Source organism: Sylvia atricapilla, chromosome 5, assembly GCF_009819655.1.
Source record: "Sylvia atricapilla isolate bSylAtr1 chromosome 5, bSylAtr1.pri, whole genome shotgun sequence".
Lineage (NCBI taxonomy): Eukaryota > Metazoa > Chordata > Aves > Passeriformes > Sylviidae > Sylvia > Sylvia atricapilla.
Window position 1 is genome coordinate 33590120 of NC_089144.1, and position 19715 is coordinate 33609834.

Here is a 19715-nt window from a genome sequence, read left to right on the forward strand (position 1 = left end):
TTACAGTTTAATACTTATTTGTTACAAATAAAAATACATATTTAAGTGACTCATGAACCTTGGGAGTTTTTGTTTTTTTGTTTGTTTTTGTTTTTTTTCTTTACATGATTCAGCCTTGAATGTCATTCTGACCTTTTCTGGCAGTGCTGAAATAGAAATCAGGGATAATTGTGTGTGTGTGGGGCAGGTGAGCTTGTTTATGTATTGGAAACAGCAACAGGGATACATTAAACAGTTTAAATTGACCAGAAACAACTGTAAGGTGATTGCTTAGATATGGAGACTCTACAAATGTACAAATCCAGTATCTTTATATTCACCAATAACAATAATTACCAATAACAACTTGAATACCAGAATAAACCAATGCAGCTGCTGGTGAGAATATAAAGCAACTGGCAGTATTTTATTGCTTGGGGGAAGGGGGGAAAGAAGAAAATTTGTGTGATGTGTTTGTAAAATATATTTACAATTTTAAATTCTAAAAATGTGTTGCAGGGATTAATGTTTATTGTAACGAAGGCTGAAAACAAAGCATATTAAATAGGACCTTTCTTCCTTCAAGAAACGGATTGGCTTAAAAAGCTCATGTGTGACAGTACAAGTTTACAGGTTTATGGATCATTAAAGAGCTTTTGTAGCATAATTTTAAAAAAGCCATTTTTTTTAAAAAAACCTTTCTAATTTGTCTGAACTCATTTCAGTTTCGTTCTTTTCAGTAATCCCCCGTCAGAGGTTTTATCCCACTAAAAAAGTCTCTGCTTAAAAATCCCCACAGGTTGCAAGACATACCATTAAATATTTCATTGCATAGGGAATAACATATGTTCTAACAAAGTTTGCTGAAGTGGGGAGTAATGTTCAATGCAAACTGCAGCTTTCCTGCTAGCATTTTGTTGTAACATCTAAACCCTGCTTTGTCTAATGAGTGCACCCTTCTCGCCAGCGAATAAAGGTTTTCAAGATCAGAGATGTAGCCATTTCCCAGGAAAACCCAGTGCAGTAAACCACTCTGCCTTGTCCATCAGATAGCAGCACCTTCCTGATAAAAGGATTTTTAAAAACCACGTAACCTGGACACTACTGTTTCTTAGCAGTGGTTACCTCCATATTTTTCCCTCAAACAGCTGCTGCTGCTGAAGGGAGAAGAACATTAGGTCATGTTTAAAACATCTCCCCAGTTTCTTATTTGGGGAAAAAAAGGCCCTTATGTATTTTTTTTTACTGTTACCAAGCCTAGATTGTTTAGAATGGAATGATTCGACTTAATGAAGAATGAAGCTATTTCCAAAGTAACCATGGATTAATAGAAGCCTTGAGACAGACCAACTGACCTCCTGTGCTTTTCAGTGCTGTACAGCATCTGAGCCTCAATCTCAGAAATCTTGAATGGAATTAGCACCATAATTGTCTTTAGTTACTGAGTGTCCCGCTCCAATGGTTTCTGCTATAAGGTGTTTGTGGGATCCCGTGTCTCTGCGCTGACACTGCTGTGCCCGCTCTGCTGGAGGAAGGCAGCGTTCGGGTCGCTCCACTCCCCGCTCCCTGACGTGTGTTGTTCTGAGCTTCCTTTCTGAGATGCCAGTGGGTTTCTGCTAATGACCAGTTCCAGCTTATTGCCAGATTCTGCGATGAGGGGCACAACCAAACAGCAGTCAAAGTCTCTGGTGCGAACGTGGTTTACCTGATTGATGAAAAGATTGAATTTTTTTACCGTTTTAGCAAATAAAAATGAGATCACCCGAGAAAAAAAATGTATCCTTGAGACTATGGAGCTTGATTTAACTATTCCAAGTAGAGAATTGCCCAGTGTAAGACTATTTAACCCTGATGTCTGGTCTGAAGACATCAATTGACTTTTCTACTCAGTTTTAAACAGAATGTAGCTGAAGTGGGGCTGTTTTTACACTGGTGCTGGCTGTTGCCAGCTTTCACAATGCTTGTTTCAATAATGACATTTAACAGCTCATAGTTTTTTTGTCTTTCATGAATTTAAATGCAGTAGACCACATCTGAAATTTCAATTCAGTTCAGGTCTTCTCTGGTTTTAGCTAATATATATAAATTTATATCAAGTATTTTATTAGGGTAGTTGAGAAATAATTTGGCTTTTTCATCATAGTCCAACTTGGCAGTGTGATAAATATGGTGCTGAGTGAGTATTACATTATTCCAGCTATCTCAGTCAACACTTGGATTAAACACAGAAATAATTCTCATGTCTGTATCAAGAAAGCAAAAAAGAAAAATCTGTCTGGAAATGCTGTGGGAAATTGCAGCTTCCTAGTGAGAATTTGTGTATCTCCTTTGGAGTTCTAAAATACCTAGCATTCTGAAATAATTTTTTTCTAGAAACATGACTGCAGAGGAAAATCCAGCTTTGGTGCCACTGCATAAAAATCAAAAGCTCCATGAAGTGCTGCCTTCTCTTGCCAAGAGAAGAAATCTAAGAAATCTACATAGCACAGCCTGTGGTGCAGAGCAGTTATGGTCATTCGTCCTTCCTGGTCCCCCTACACACATGCCTTCCCAGCAGAAATACAAACAGTGGTGCTCATTATTTAAAATATAATAAGCAATGTAGATTACAGGGCTGTTCCAAGTAAAAAAACCCGCAAAACTGTAGTTTTCTACAATCACATCTCCAAAGACACATACCCCAATACCCCCAGTGTGGTTATAAACCTTTTCACAAAGTAATCTGTATGTCATGTCCCTTCATGCTGAACCTGCACAGTGCCAGAAACATTACCTGTAAAAGTCTGTCATATGGTTTTAAACCTCCCAGATCACCAGGGCCAGCTGGTCGAATGTTTTTAACATACACTCCTTTTTCCAATAAACCATCTGAGACACTGAACCCAAAGTCTTCTCCATCAGAGTCCTTGTACAAAGTTACCTGTGGAGGAGAGGTGATGTGATAAGAAAGAAAAAAACAAAAAAAAAACCTTTGTCATTTCTACAAGCATGAGGCAGGTTTTCTTCCTAGGATGGCTTTGGTGATTATTTTTTTTTCAGGTGATAGAGATCACTTACCTACTATTTTTTACTTACAGTATTAAAGTTGTCCCCATTTTGACAACATTTACAGAAGAATAAGGTGGTTTCTGAGAATATTAACATTAACAGCTCTTTTCACTTCTGCTTGTCAGCTGGAAATTTGTGGTATTTAGCCCACCTTTTCTGGTGTCACTTTTTGATTCTTAGTGTTTTGTTTCTCTGTTCTCGAGCTGCCAGGATCTGAGTACAAGATAAGGCTTAGTTTTGCTTCAAGTATGAAGACCTGACCTCAGTCAAACAACTGGTGTTGCACCTTGCAATCAAGGGAATAAAGACCATTGTCAGTGTAAGCTCTAGTGGTCCACCCTGTAAAGCCTGTCCTCAGAAGTGCTCAGTATAAGAGTTACAATGCAATCTTTTAGGGAAGTACAAATAAGGCACCTTCTGACAGAGCTTGCAGGCAGTGTTCTTACAGTTACATAACCATGAGGTGGTCATTCAAAAGCAGGAAATAGAAGATAATAAAACGGTTAGGAGAAGGTTTTACAGGTGTTCAGAAGACAAGTCCTCAGATAGTTTTCAGTGAATTCAGCTATTTGACAGATAAAAGAGACTTTTTTTTGGGGTAAGTGGCATGCTTAGGTTTTCATTTTTTCTTGGTCCTCCCTCATATCAGGAGTACTGACCTTTGAAATAAATTGTGTGAGTGGCGTGCCACTGTGCACAGATACAGTTGCGCAGTCAAACCTGTGTTTTTAGTGCTGGAGCATGAATTGAATTGAGCAACTTGAATTCAAAATGCACAGGTTTTATCATACCTTGTCTGATAAAAATGACATTTACTGTTCCAAAATTTTATAATGGCTTGGTACAAATAATGTTCCATGTGTTGCATCCTTGTGTGTGCACCAGCCATTAAATTCCTTCCTGATGTTTCTGAAATGTGGAGTCATTTGAACTGAAGTGGGAAGTCTCTAGTTCAGTGTCCTGCTCAAAGCATGTTGAGGACTTGGTCAGTATTTCACAGAAGGATGCCAGGGCCCAGCACTGGTTGATGCTGCCTTCAGAAAGCTGCCGAGCTCTTGATTGCTAGTGTGAAAATACATGCCGGAACAGGCCAGGCTGTCTCAAAATAGGAATAAAGGACTTGGAGTTTGGGTTTCTTTCCTACTCTCTGCATTTTTCTTGACTTGGATTGATATCAGGGGTATATCAGCCCTGCTTTCACCAGAATGAAATCACACTCACTAGTAAGTTTGGTAGCTGTCCTGGGCAGCAGTTGAGAGAAGTTGGATACAAGGGCAGGGGCTGCAGCAGTAGCACCATTTTCTCTGCAGACGTGGATGGTGCACTGTGGGGCTGCTGTGAAAACTGTCAGTGTCGTGTGCCGTGGGGAGCACAAACACCCCCACAGGGTGTTCATCCCTTACTTTACCCCGGCTCATCCTCTTCCCTAGTTTCTCTGCCCCTGAACAGCACTGCAAAGCAGAAAGCCACACCTTAATTCTCCTTAACTATGTTAAAACCTTTCTTCCTGCCAGTGATTTTTTGGGGCATGATCTGTCATTTCACAGTGCAGGGACTGTGGTGTTTAAGATTTTTGCCTTCTTTTGCCCCATCCTTCCCCAAGATGACTTCTTGCTGAACATGTCATATGTCCTCCATCCCTGCATGAACTTTAGGACTAGTCAATGGGCATTTCAGCTACTGAAAAACCTATCTTCAAATTCACAGTAATTCATGATAGAATGATTTTAATTTGTATCAACAAGATGCTGTGACAGCAGGACTCTGGGGAAATTCTAGTAATTTGTTATGAACAGAGGCTTTTGTTTGTGATATCACAGCATGTTTAACATGGTGAAAAGTGTGTTTGATGAAAAGTGTGTTTGAAGCTGCTACAAAAGTGCTGTATGACCACCATTCTGTAGGACTAAAAAAAAAAAAAAAAAAAAGGCAGAGATATATTTTACTGACAGATATGTGTGCAATTCCTGGCAGAAATTAAAAATAACTAGCCCTGGACCAAGACTCCTCTAGACCAAATTCTCTTCTAGCAAAGTAACATTTTTATCCTTATCACCACAAAGGACAGAAATGCTTCAAGTTAACAGCTTCTTAATGAAGCCTTGAAAAGTTCATGTAAAAAGGGGACACCATGCCTAAGAGAAGAAGACTTGATATATTCTGTCCTGTTCTAGCACAGGTGGCATGATTTTTAAAATGAACTTCCTTTCCCCACTTACTCCTGTTATTTTCCTCTTCTTCAGCACTGGAGTCAAATGGAGCTGGATCCAGCCCCAGATAAATTACAAAAGCACATGAAACAAGGGACTCTCTGAGGTCATCTAGACTGTATTCTTGTCCTAAGACAAGATCAACTGCACCCAAGCCCTTTCAGAGGTACATTTATCTGTCCAAATTTTTCAAATCTCCACTGATTGAGACTCCACAGTTTATTAAACTAATCCCTTCCAGTCCTTCCAATGTTTCCCTTGGGTCTAAACTAAATCACTCTTGCTGAGGTTTAAGCCTGTTGCCATCCACAGAGAACAAGACCACTTTAGTCTTTCTCTGCAGTGATGTGAAATAAAACTTGTTTTTCTCTGGACCCTGTCCATATGGTAAACATCATTCTTTAAGTTTCAGATCCCAAATTGGACACTATTACAGTCAAGACTTTCTCAAAGCCAAACTGGAGTGGAGAAAAACTCACCACAACGGTGGTCCCATTTATATATTCTATGATAGTGTTGCTTTTTTTCCTGTTTTCAGTGAGTGATCTATCAGCAAACTGAACACATACAAATTCAGCTTGGACATCTATAGGAAGAGCCATTACACATTAGCTCACCTTAACTTGTATCTTATCTGTAATAATGCACATGCTACTTCCTGCCCACCTTGTGAGACAAAAAATGGAGCATTTCAAATTATAAAGGGCATGAAGGAGGAGTTTTGCTCTAGAGGGTCACTGGGAAGTTATTGCAATGGAGCAGGAAAGGCAGGGGACAAGGAGGGACATAGACTTTGGGAATGATCATCTGAAGTGTTTTATCAATCACAACTTACACATTCCAAAATATTTTCTAATGTTTGTGGTTCTTCACATCTACAGAGCCTAGATTTTTACAGACTGCTTCCCTTATGGCTATCTTCTCCTGACTTCTGCTGTGTTTAACAGGAGCTTGGAACTTAAAGAAACTGATGCTTGCTTCAGGGATGAGGTAGCAATTCAACTTTGTTGCATGTTTGACAGCTGTCACTTTTTCAGATGGGAGTCATCTGCAGACAACTTTCTTTTTTATTAGAGATTGTAATTTTGGGGCTAATTCTTCCTAGGGCAACATGTATTCTTCAAAGAGAATTTCTGATAAAAGCTCTGCTATCTGAAATACTTAATTTTTATTTAATAATGAGTATGGACAAAGTCCTATCCCAAGTTCCTCATCTTGACTTGCAGCAGCTCTCTCTGAAGGGAAAAAAACTGCAGGCAATTCACACAACACCTAAATCAAGCTGGTTTATCTGTACTGCTGATCAGACCTCTTTGGAAGGTCTGATCTCAACAGCAAAATCTCCATTTGGGTGATTTGTTAGACTTTTGAATTTACATCAGGAGCATAAGGGGAAAAAAAGTGGATTTGCAAATTTGATTCATATTTCATAAGCAATTAAATGGTTACAAATTTAAAACACAAGCTTATACATTTTGAGTCTGTGTCTATGCTTCTTCTCCCTATCAAATCTAAGGGAAAATGCTTAATTTAAATTCATACATCTTGCACAGATCAGCTATTGAGATATTTTAACTGCCTGTAATTTTAGGTTAATGACTACTTGCAATAATAATATTGAAAAATTATCTGATCCTAGTGCATATTTTTGCTCTCAGAGGAATGTGTGCTCTATGAAACTTCTAAAAAATGGTCTGCTATGATTTTTAGAAAAACATTAATCTATATGATTACCTAAGTAGATAAAATCATTAAAGGCATTCATTAAATTTGGGTACTGATATAGCAATACACTATCCAGCTAAATTAAATGTTATTAAACCATCTCGAACAAATGTTTGAAGAGATTTGTAGGACACTTATCTCAATCCTAGTATCCTCAGGACAAAGACAGTTCAAGTGCACAACTGGTGAATGCAACGCAGGAAGAGAAAGCAGTGAAGAATTCAGGTTACCTTGCAGCAAAGTGAACTCAGACCCGTGGGCACACAGGCCCTGCCTCAGCAGGGATGCAGACTCATCACACTGACACAGAACAAAGGCACCTGCCCTGCCCATGAAACTGGGAAAGCTCAGCAGTCAAGTACATGCTTGAGAACCTGCTGAGGGAGGTCTTAGACAAGCTGTGTCTTAGCTTGCACCTCAAAACTGCCCATACCATCACAGATTTCCAAATCTCCCTGTTTTTCAGTGGCCCAGCTAATTAAGACATTTGCCTGCAGAGGGCAGAAGACATTGCCAGCAAGAGGATACATGAAAAATACTTCAACCAAGGCATTTCCCTGACAGCCAAGTCATTTCCGTGGCATTGCAGCTCTTTTGGAAAACTGTGACTGAACAAGCTGTTCAAAGGAAGAGGTTATTAGTGTTAAACTAGAGGTCTAATACAAAATTGAACAGTAATACATGAGAGAAAGTATCAGGACACTGCTACACAAGAACTAGTAGGAAAACAAACAAGAACTTGCTCAGATAAAAAGCAGTCCATGCTGCCTGGGCTAACCTGCATGTGTCACAGGGCTATAACCTCACTTTGGGGAATCAGACCATAAGATCCAGTCACTAGTTTCTATTTTTCTTGAATGACTGTAAGGATTTGGAAAATCCTCGATACAGGTTCAATGTTTAGCTTTTTAGAGAGGAAATGACTCTTTTCTGAGTGACAGAACTGACAGTAAAAGCAAACTCAGCATCACCTCAGCAGACAGGGGAAAACTGGGTATATTGTCAGATCAAAATCTGGAAATTATTCAAAGGAAAGGTCAAAGCAATGTTAAAAATAGTCAGCTGAAGCAAGAGAAAACTCATGGATAGGTTATTTGAACTGCATAGGACTCCAACAGCTAGTTACTATCCTAGAATACCACTGATTCATTAACAGAAATCTGATGACTTTCCAGGTACTGATTTATTTTAACATGAAAGGCTGGCTTTGTAATCCAGAACTGTGCCTTTGCTGAATGTGAGCACAGTGTGAAATGCCTACTGGCATACTTTGGTTTTATATTTCACATTTATTCACCACTCAGAAAAACTGAGCACAGTACCTAACTCCACTGATCACATCAAACTGGAAACAGGAATAGCTTAAAAGTATCACAACACATCCTTATTGATCATATACACTGGCAATGAATTAATTTACTATATATGACATCAATTCCTTCTATAAACATTCATTTAGCCCACACTCAGCAAGTCCTTACACATTGCTGAACTCAACTGAACTACAGACTAAGCTTAGGCAAATCCACAGGCATTAGAAACCAACACAAATCTCTTGAGAATGACCAGGTGACATATTAATGAATTTTCCCCATGTTCTGCCTCCTTTCTGGAAAGATCACAGACCTTTAAGAGGAAGATGGGTGCAGGAAATGGGTTGCTCATTCCCATCAGGGAGAACAGCATTATAATGTCCCTCCAAGTTTTGGAAACTGGTTGCTCTTATGGCCTCACTGGACTTGAGACCTAAAGTGGCTGAGTGTTTGCTGTGCATATCCAAAGATACTTTATCCAGTCTTCCTTGGGAGTACAGTGTGACCTCCACATCACTGAGTGATTTCAACCATCTCGAACAGTGAAAAACTGCATTCTGAAGATTATTTATCCTTTTTTAGAGCAAAAGAATTATAAAGAGAAAAGAAGCAATACCTAATTTGAAGTAACATTCTGTATTATGTACATCCAATCTCTTGTATTTGATTCAGAATGAGTGTTAATTTAGAAAAGGACCTATGGGAGCCCCAAACCCTCCTGAGTAATTTCCCGAAGAAATGTATTTTCTAGAAATTAAACTTTGCTTTCTTAATGAACACATTTTGCAGAGAAGAATTATTGGTCCTGTCAATTCAAATTACCAGTGGATGCTTCTTTCAAAAGAGCAGTGCCTTTTGAGGATTTATTGTAAAATGAAATAGTAGACAAGGATGCATCTTATTCATTTGTTTTCCTCCACAAGGATCTATCATTAATGTGTTTGTAAGAACTAATATGCATGGCCCCCAAATTACATCTGTGCAGTCATAAAAAGTGCTTACTGTGTTGCCATGTAATTAGAGCTCCTGTACAGAATATATTATTTCAAAGCTGTCAGAAGAAAAATTACAGACCTTGTGTAACTCCACAGGAGTTGGTGACATGATTTCTTTCATTTCTTGCTTAAATTTTCTCAGAACCATGGACTTTCTCCCCACATCTGAAGGCAATGTGTTGCTACGAGTAGCTTGACTGTAATGTGGCCTTACAGAACTTCTTTCCTGGAAGCTGGCTTGTCTTCCCAGCTGGTTACGAGGTTGTGGGTTTTCATGATTCAAACTCATTGTACTTCCTGACATGATTGTGGCCTAGAGCATTAATGAACAGGTTAATTTGTAACAGAGAATGTGCATTAAGTAAGTGGTTAATTCATAGCAGTAGGAAAAACACCTCTATTCTTTGTTAGAACACAATCACTCAGGGCACAGCAAAAGGCAAGAGGATAGATGTTCAATCTGCTTGCAAGTCACTATAAAATAAAAGACCACAACACAATAACAATATATGAACCCTATGGGCAAAAGTTTTCAGATGGCATTTCAAACTAAAATACTGAGCACCAGAATGGTTATGCTTGTAAGCCAGTCCTCTGGCAGACTGAAGAGTATATAGTGTAATTGCTTATTTAAAAAATATTTTACACATAAATAAAACAACATCTAAGTTGTGGCATTATTGCATTTGTCGGAATTGGAACTACAGGAAGGCATTTACAATTCAGACTGCGTGTGCAAGATAGAACAGTGTGAGTCAGCAGAGTACGTAGGGAGCTCTAGAGCCAGCATGGGCGGAGTGCCTGGATACAACCCCAAGCTCAGGGAAAACTCAGCACAGGTGAGCTCACTGCCTGGAAAGAAACTCTGCATGACATGCACACTGCAAGAGTGGCTGCCTTAGCTCAGCACCAACACTGGCCCTGGTCTCACTGCTGGTTTTAACCTCAGGAAAGGACAGCCTTTTGTTTTAGATGCAAGAATACATGGAGGATAAAATCATGAAAGATGACAACGCCAATCACCTCTCCCACTGGGTAGAACAGACTGAACTTGAAAAGCATCCATGCACAGCAAGGAGCTTTCTCCCTTGGGAAAGATTTTCTGCTCTGGGGAATGGGAGGTATATGAACTTGGGCACAGCCATTGCGAGGACAGGGTGTGCTGAATTTCCTATTTATTATCCCCTCTGATAGACAACTGGAAAGAGAAATTTAAAGACCATAACCTTAACTCTGACTGGGACTCAATGCAGACAGCCTGCTTGAATGCGAAAAGTTAAAAAAAAAAGGGCAAAACAGACAAATAAATGCTTGCCTATAACTCTGGTGAGTATGTCTGTCACTCTTCCTTCTCACAGCTCCAGCACTACTTTCTCTATGAGATAATGGATTGTAGCCATAACACTCTTTTGTGCTCAGTAATGACTGATATTAATGTGTGATGGAGCAAAAGCAGCCACAGGACTTGGCAAACAACAGCCTTCCCTGCTCTTTGGCTGAAGACCTTGAAATGAAAAATGATAAGGAGTCCTTGACTACGCCATGGCACTTCATAAAGTAGAGGCATGGCCACTCTCAGCATCCTGTCACAACGAATGAGTCTGGCTTTCTTTTCAGAGCTGGGGGTTGTACAGTGAGGCAATGCTATAAATGGTACATCTACAGTTCTGAATTTCACTTTTGTGAAAGGCTTAGGAAAATTCAGTGTGTTGAAGTAACTGCATTCTGGTCAGCACGGATGACCTATTTCCCTTTTGGAATTATCTATTTCCATATCCTTTTATTATGTTCTGAGTACTGAAAACTGCAATAAAAGCCTGCAGTACTGAACCATATCTAACTACAGAATTAAACCAGTATAACATTTTCTCCTATATTTCTTTGGTTTTCAATAACAAATATATGAGAATCACATTGTGCTACCCAAACATGCAATACAAAAGCCATAAATCTGAGGAAGTAAATTTATCTGAACTGGAAAACTTTCACCCAGTTATGCGATTCACATTCCTCCTGGCTGCTAAAGGACTTTATATAACATAAAAATGAAAATGAGATTCTGCCAGTTTTGCAGCTCCAGGAATTTAAAAGAACATAAAAGAAAATATTTTAGGACCTTTCATTCCGTAGCTTTAATTGGCAGTATAATGGTAATTGTTCTGATTAGATAACTTAGAGAAAAGGTGATTAGAAAATTAAAGACTCCCAAGTTACCCTGTCTCTGTTTTCTTCCCTCGATGGCCTCAGCACAATCCAACACAAAGTGTGGTTAGATTTGTAATGAACTTCAGGATGAAATACGGAAATTTGTTACATGGTGAAGAAATTGCTATATAATGAACAATTCTCACACTGGCAGCTTCTCTTTCTTTCAGAGCGGTGTGATTATAGGTAAACATTTTGAAAAGCTGATTTTCTTTTATGTTCATCTTAATCAAATTAAGTTTCAATTTAAACGACAATCTACAACATGCTAAGAAAAGCTGCAAGAAGCGTCTGTCAGAGAATGGAATGTATTGCTGCAGGAAGGTTATGCCCACTTAGAAGTTCTGTGCCATTTGCTGCCTGTACAGACAGCATCGATGGTTATGCACAGCAGAAGCTGCAAGTCAAAAGCCCTGGGGTGAACATGTTTATACAATTTTGGTTGCATTGCACAAAAGAAAACAGCTCTGGTTAGGGGCAAGGGAGGCAGCTGCACAAGCAAAAATATAAAGGTAAAGGGTAGGTACCAAGAGAGTCATGTTTCTCAAACACAGACGCCTGTCAGCCTTGTCCTGTGGAGAGGGGTTAAAGCTTTTAAATGAATTGGTGTGATTAGTGCAACTTAAAAGAAAAAAAGGAGAAAATAAAATGAATGTAAACCAAACCAAAACCATTATATTTCTCTATAATTGGAAAGAAAGGTTAAGATTGTTCTACCTCTAGTTCCCTCAGAATTCCTGACTGGCCACAGGTTTCTAAATCCTCCAGAGCCTGAGACCAGAAATTTTCCTCCTGGTCAGCCTCGGTGTTATCATGGGTACCTGTGAAGCTGGATTTACAATGAGAAGTTAAAAAAATGCGGACTTTTCCCCCCCTCTAAAAATATTTATTACACACGTGCCTTGCCACAGACTGCAACTTGAATGACAGAACGTTATGCAGGAGAGTGGGGAAGAGTCGCTGATCAGGAGAGGCTGGATGGACATGCAGAGCACATGACAGACAAGCCTTCTCATAACCTGGCAGTCACTAGCAGCTGGCAGGATCTGAGCAGCGAGTTGATCAGTAAGGAGATACATGGATTCCAAAAACAATTCAATACACATTTTTACTGGATTGAAACCGGGACCTCCCTATGAAAATTAATGAATCAACCAGTAGCTGTATGCAGAGCTGCTCCGTGCAACAAATATTTGCAACAAAACCTTTCAACCTCACAGACTTCTCCCAGGCAATATGGAGTCCTCTTTGTTTTTGCAAACACTGTTTTGCAAAGAGGCTTGGTGGTGCTTTTTACCTGATTACTTCAGCCTTAGCAGCATTTATCAATTTAAGCCCACCTGATCACCATAATATAAACTGCTCCAATCATTTCATACATAAACACAGAGAAACTTTCAGGGATGCCACTGTCTTGCACGGAAACTCAGGTCTCTGGCGTTTCATAAATGCACCAAAGCCTTATTGAAAGCACTCTTGAACAGATGTTGGTGACAGTGATGCTCAGGGAAGTTCCTCAGCAAGTGAGGTCTGATAAAAACCACAACTCTGGGCTGCGGTGACACAGCCCAAAGCAACACCTTTACAGTGTATGTGTGTATACAGGGAGGGAAGCAGGAGGTTTTTCTGTCTTGGCAAGGGGAAGCAGCTCAGTAAAAGTTCACACAAACATCAGAGCTGCTGCATGGGAGAGGGCTGATTATGTGAAAGGCACAGGGGAAGAAGGATGAGGAGGGAAAGTGACAATTCGCCCTTTTGGTGGCAGCAAGCTGTTACTTTGGAGCAGCTGCCCATGGACGGCAGCTAGTGGTGCTTAACAGCACATAAACAGAGCAAACACTATTATGGAAGCATCTGAGGCCTTGCTTGACAAACAATGTATTACTGAGAATAGCGTGAATGTAATTCTGTTTACAGAATAGCTTTTAAATAGGACAATCGCCCAGCACAAGGGAGGACAGCTTGAATGCTTCACACACATGACACTCTGCCTCAGAGATGCTTTCTTACAGCTACAATCAGTCAAGCAGACAATGGTCAGCCATTTCAATCTCTTATTGCAATGATTCTCCACCTAGCATCAGTGTCTCTTCTAAGATATTGCAATAGATACAGCAATGGCAAGAATACCTACTCAGATCACAGATGCAATTCCTCCCAGGCAAGACAAGAAAGTATTTAAAACATGATTTTAGAAAGATCCTTGACTTCTGAAATGAGCTTTTTAATACATCTGTGTAATTCTTTCAGTAGCCAATGTTGAATGTAGACTATCCATTACAATATCTCTTGCTATATTGCATAATTATGATATCAAATGGAACTTAAGCTAATGAACAGGATAATTTGAGGCAATTGTCTGCAACAGCAAAACCTGTATTTCCTAGAACTGGAGGTCCATTTCTTCTCTGATTTCTGTGAAATATAAAATCATGATGCCTCTATGTCTGGACTTCTTGGTTGAAGCAATTTCTTTCTGAGCTCTCCTCTCCTCCTTTCCTTTTTGTGTCTGAATCTTGTCTCCTGGTGTGTGAAATCTCAACTTTTGTATCTTCATTACAGCCACATGAGTAATTTGAAGCTGAGCTACTACCAAAAAACCAAGAGAGGTACCAAAATAATTTATCTAGATGTCTTTTTCATCTAAAACCTGAGGGATTGATTTTAAGTCACATGAAATATTGTCTGATCTATAATGAACGTATTTGATTTTCTGACACTTATTTAAAGAGCCATCAGAAATTCAGATGCATAAAAAGTCTGAAGGAAAGGTAGGAGGACAGATAATGAAGACATGGGTGCCTGTGATTTGGTTCTTACTGCCCCATGAGAGACAAAATCTTTGTGGGTTTTAGTTTTCTTAATCAGAAGGTTCTTGGATCTGGCAGATCTGTAAGCATTGATGTTTTAAGGTGTTAAACATTTTTTCTGGAGGAGGAACTGTAACAGACTTGTCCTAACTGCCAGTGATAGGTAGACACCAGGCTAGACAGTGATTTAAGCTCTCAGCTTTCATTTGCTTGCCCACTAAAATTGCCTTGTGAATCAACAGCAAGTTAATGTGGTGTTTTCTGCTTTTACCCTGTTTTTCTCACTTCAACTGTTTTTCCTTTCTTCCCTTGTCTTCTGACACTCCCCACCCTCCCCTCTGCCTCAACCCAGGTGGATTTCAGTTTTGTGCACTTTTTTGTTTCCTACCTGGAAGTGTTCCACTCTTCCAGCTGTCCCCCACCTTTCCTTTGCCCTCCAGAGGCACCTTTCCACATCTTTCCCTCTTTCTTCACACTCCTGATGCTCTCTCCATCTGATCTTTCTACAGATGTTTGCTTTAAATGGTTTTCTTGATTCTCTCCCAATGTCTCAGCCTCCTTCTGTTGCCACATATTCTTGGAAGCTGTGCTACACAAAATAAAGGTAAGAAAGAATTACATTCTAGAGCTAAAGAGAAGTTGTTTAGCTAGAACTACAAGAGAAGAGGTGCTTTTCTGGGGATTCTGTAACAGGCTTGAAGAACAGACATAGCATTCTCAAATACTCCATCACCTGGGATAGGAAGACTATCAGATGTGGCACCATTCATTTTTACAGACACAGCATTAAAGTAATCATTATTTTAATTTGTACTGGATCTCCCAGGTGTAAGTCACATTGACAAGCAGAATAAGACTCTTTAATGTGCATACTTTTTGCTGAAGAGTGCTTTAAAATGGTAACAGAACACATGCTTTTCATTTAGAAGATTCTGTATTTTACAATCCAGCTCCCTGATTCACTGCTCATCAGCCATTTTCAGCCCATTACCTGCATAGGTGCAAAACAGTGGGTTTTTTGGAATCCCCCGCTGCATCTCATTTGAGAAGCAAAATATGGGCTGGAACTGTGGATAAAGACCCTTCTAAATTAAAAATATTAGGCTACCAAGAATGGGCAGTATGAAGAACACTATCTAATTTCCTTTACTAAACACTGTCCACTAGTAGCCTATGAAAACTGCCAGGGTGCTTCTGCAGTAGGGACCAAAGGAGCTGGATATGGACTGATAATTCACACTGCTCCTATCTTAGCTGTCATCCCGCCTGGCTTGTCTCCAGACAAAATGCCACAAAGCATGGGCTGTATTAGAGGGTTTGTCATTCAAATTCAGAAAGCAGCATCTTAACTTTGCCTTGATTTGTATTTCAAAGGTTACAGACTGGATCTCATGGATTTCCAGTATGTTTATACAAGCACCAGGAAGGTTTTTTTAGTACTAAACTTGAATTTTTCACAGCCTGGGATTTCAGGCTCACTGTGCTGGCACACCAAGAAAGTGTATTTCTCATGAAGGACATGCATATCTGCAGGTCCTGAGGGTGGATGCAAAGAGCACAAATCTCTCACTGTGATGCCTGTCTTCCCACAGCTGAGGAAGAACTGTTCATTGGCAGAAACTACCCAAGTCTCTGCAGTGGATCCACTAACAAATACAAAAGGGAAGAAAACTTAAAACAGAAGATGAGGGATTTTTCAGTCTTTCACTATCTCCAGGAATGGTGAAGTAATTTTTTTTCCTCAGGAAGTCCTTTTGTCTGCAGAGAAATTAACTGAAAATGAGACTTACGTCTCAGGAGAGGAGGAATAAATGCATGGCAAAATACCAACAGTTTGGACAAGACATTTGTGCCTGGATCACTTTTTACTCCTACTGAATCACTCCTACTGAATGTGAATGTCTCAAGCATTTATGGATGAAGACTGTAATTTGTGCTTCTTTGCCCAAACCAAAATGAATTTTCATAGAAGACAAACGATTAACACACCAGTTGTCTTTAGCCACATTATCTGTAGGTTTATTTTTGTGGAGTGGAAAGCAGATCAGATTTTTTCTGAAACTTGCCCAGGGAAATGCCCTGATTTTTTGTTTGTTTATTATTAAGGGATAAATGCTCTGTTTTATTTGCTGAAGTAACTTGAAATAAATATATGTCTTGGTTTTGGCATCATAATCCTCCATAAAGACCACTAATCCACCCCAATAAGTTTAATGAAGTATACTGTATCTCATATTTAAAGGAAGAGCTGCTATAACTTCATTAGAAAAACACAATTTCATTCAAGACAGCAAGTGCTCATTTCTGAGGCACTGCTGCAAGCCAGAGAACAGGAGAACTTACGTGCTTGCTGCAGGTCGGTCCCACTCCTCGTCACTCAGCCCCGTGTCATGGAATGGGTGGTTCCGTGGTTTGCCTGGAGGGGACAGGCTGGCCTGCTGCTTGGGACTCCTCCATTCATAGGCATTGAAGCTGTATCCTGAAGCCTGATAGGTGTGTCCTAAACAGATGAATTACTAATTTACAGCAGTGCATATGCTGAAATGACAGGAAAGCACACCTCTGAAGCTGGGTTCTCAAGAACTGTTGAATTTTTCATTGTTAGCTTATTTTTGTCTGTACTTGGATTATTTGACCTAGATTGTGTATGGAGGTAGGTGTTCTCTAGAGCTTCTCTTGTGAAAGTCCACTGCAAACAAAATCTAAAATATATGTAACACTGTTCTCCTACTGTTTTTTGTCTCAGCTGCTTCTATATTTAGTCCTAGACACTGCCACAATTTATCAATTTCCAATTGGACATCCTAGATTGGACAGTAGTGAATAGACCACTGTTATGGATGTGTTAAATATGTGTTAACATGGTCATATGCAACATGCCCAAAGTTAAAGCTAAGTTATTACAAAAACTGCTTCAGATGTATTGAAAAAAGTTTCCAAAGATGCATTAAAAAATCCCATGAACTTGGCTTTTTATGTGCCCTTTTTTTAGGGCTCTGAGGGCTCAGGAAAGACTTGTCTCACAATGGGCACACATTCCAAGGACCAATATATACCATCTCTATCACCCATTTCCAAGTGCCTCAAGGCTGTTTAAGTGGCATCATATGGCTTTTATAACTGCAGAGTTTATTTCTGGGTGCTTTTTATCATACCAGAAAAGCAAGTATTACTTCAATACTACTTCTTTAACTGAAACCAGGTGTAATTTGAATTCCAAGTAGGAAGCAGTTTCCAAGTGATGTAGCAAGAAGAACACATGGATCAATGGGTCACAAGCTGATGCTGATCTAGTAAGCAAAATCCATTATGGATATAATAATATATACACATCATATATATATGTGTGTGTGTGCATGTATGTATGTATACATACACACACATATGTAACACATACATGTAATATACCTCACCTTGATATATTACTTTAGCTCTATAGTTGGTGGTTTTTGACGTGCATATTGGATCAAGAAGTACTATTTTGTTGATGACTATTATCACTGCTGCCACTCCTCTAAAGAGGGTAATTTGCTTCCATAAATCAGTCTAGACCTGTCTCCCTCAAATGCTGTGTAACTGCAGAGCTGTAAGCATTTTCCAGCAAACTGGCAGATATTAACATAGTCCCAGATTCCAGCAAAGGTGTTGGCTGGGAAGAAGTGGCTGCTGTGTGGTGAAGGCTCTGGATTAGTAAGGCAGACACATAAGACAAGGGTACAAAATGGGGTATTAATTCAAGGAGAGAAAAGACAGCTCACCAGCATTAAACGGGTAATTAATAGGATAAAGCATTATCTGCTGCTCCAGAAACATCCCCCAAACTCCTCAACTTGCTTAGTCCGTACTTATTGCCAAGAAAGGTTTGGAGAAAAGCCAAACTCAGCTTAATGGGTGAAGACAGAATGAACTTTAATAGAAATGGGGGCCACCATGACACCAAGGGATAAAGGCACAAATCTGCTTGCACTCAGGCTGTTTAGCAGAGGTGCCATGTATCCAGCCAAGTCTGGGCAGATTTTTTCAAGGGAATTAAAAAAAAAAAATCCACTTTGAGATACTGGTTCAGATTTGGCACAGCATCCGAATCATCAGAACTTTGGAAAGCATTCTGGGCCTCAATCCTTTCCACAGCTGAACAATTTGCTCCAAGTATCTTCAATTCATCCAGAAAATGAGAATTACCATTCTGGCACTTTTTCAGCAATATTACTCCTTAGAACTGAAAAATATCAGAAAAAAATTCTAATATAACCTATTTTGATAAACTGACCAACACAGTTAAGGAAAGGGGTCAAATTCATCCAAATTCTAACTCCAGTGAAAAAATTATTTGAAGTAAGGATCTATCTGTCCAAATACCAGGCAGGTAATGGGAATACATGTTTTACTATGGAAAGAAACATTTTTAATAGAGTTAAATAAAATACTGAAAGTGTATGTAAGTTATTTTTCTTTTTATCAAGATTATTACAAGATGTTATATCCTTCATTGCCTAAATAAACACGTGTTATTTGAAATGATTTGAAAATCCTATCTAAAACAATAGAGAAAGGTGAAAAAAATATCATTATGGAAAAGCATGCCTTTAAATAGAATGATTGTTTTTGACAGGTGAGAGTTAGATGTTAATACTGACAGAATGAGGAAGAAGCAAAAGATTTACAAATCATAGGCAATGAATAACGTTGCCCTTCAGCAGTTTATAATAAATCTGTTGTCATTTAAAAATTAATGCATATGGGCATCAAACTCATGAACATCTCCAGAGCGTTCTGTGCCTTGCATTGATCTGTACTTGAAGGATAAACTCATTTAGTTGTGGATGAGCTATGGACCAAGCTATTCAGATGTCAGTAAAGCTAACAAAAGCCTGTTAATGTATTGATAAATGCTTTGTAACACATCACATCCTCATGGAAGAATGAATCTGAGGCCAGACAAGTGCAAGAAATCATGCTGCCTGCCGAGGTGTGGGGTCATAATGAGACAGCAGCATATTATAAAGTACAGGGTTAAAAGTTAGTACAGGTAAAAACGTTCTACTTAGGGCAAAGGAAGGTCAACCATGAAAGGAATAATTCCTGCTTTAAATTTGATTGTATTTTTGACAGTACCTTGATTTCCAAAGCTGGTATCAATACCAGAGCCATCCCATGACTCTACTGCGCTGTCAACACTTGGGACTGTAGTGGAATAGATGTCTGAGAGCTTGCTGGATTTCTGGGCAGCAGAGCTTTCATCTTCAGCATCGCTCAGTTCACTCACGTGACCCACAGGCACAGAAAATTTCTTGGGACTGGTAGCTGAATAGGATTATATAAAAAAAGGTGTTGATCCTTGCTTTACTGCAGTTCTGAGAATCTGGTTTTTACTCTTGACACAAAGCTTTTCCATGGATGGCCTAAATGCTTGTTAATCTGCAATAACAC

At 39.3% G+C, this 19715-nt stretch overlaps 1 protein-coding gene across 2 annotated transcripts in view; it reads right to left on the reverse strand.

Moving 5' to 3' along the window:
* Positions 1-35: 35 nt before the first annotated feature.
* The window catches only part of GRIP1 (glutamate receptor interacting protein 1), a 219679-nt gene continuing 199999 nt past the window's right edge, over positions 36-19715 (reverse strand). For both annotated transcript variants that reach the window (XM_066319135.1, XM_066319133.1), the window contains 7 exons: positions 19401-19589; positions 16629-16785; positions 14674-14874; positions 12193-12304; positions 9350-9583; positions 2753-2899; positions 36-1684 (listed from right to left, as the gene is read on the reverse strand). In XM_066319135.1, the coding sequence (XP_066175232.1) occupies positions 1448-1684; positions 2753-2899; positions 9350-9583; positions 12193-12304; positions 14674-14874; positions 16629-16785; positions 19401-19589 (1277 nt within the window). In that variant the 3' untranslated portion in view covers positions 36-1447. The remainder of the gene's footprint in view (positions 1685-2752; positions 2900-9349; positions 9584-12192; positions 12305-14673; positions 14875-16628; positions 16786-19400; positions 19590-19715) is intronic.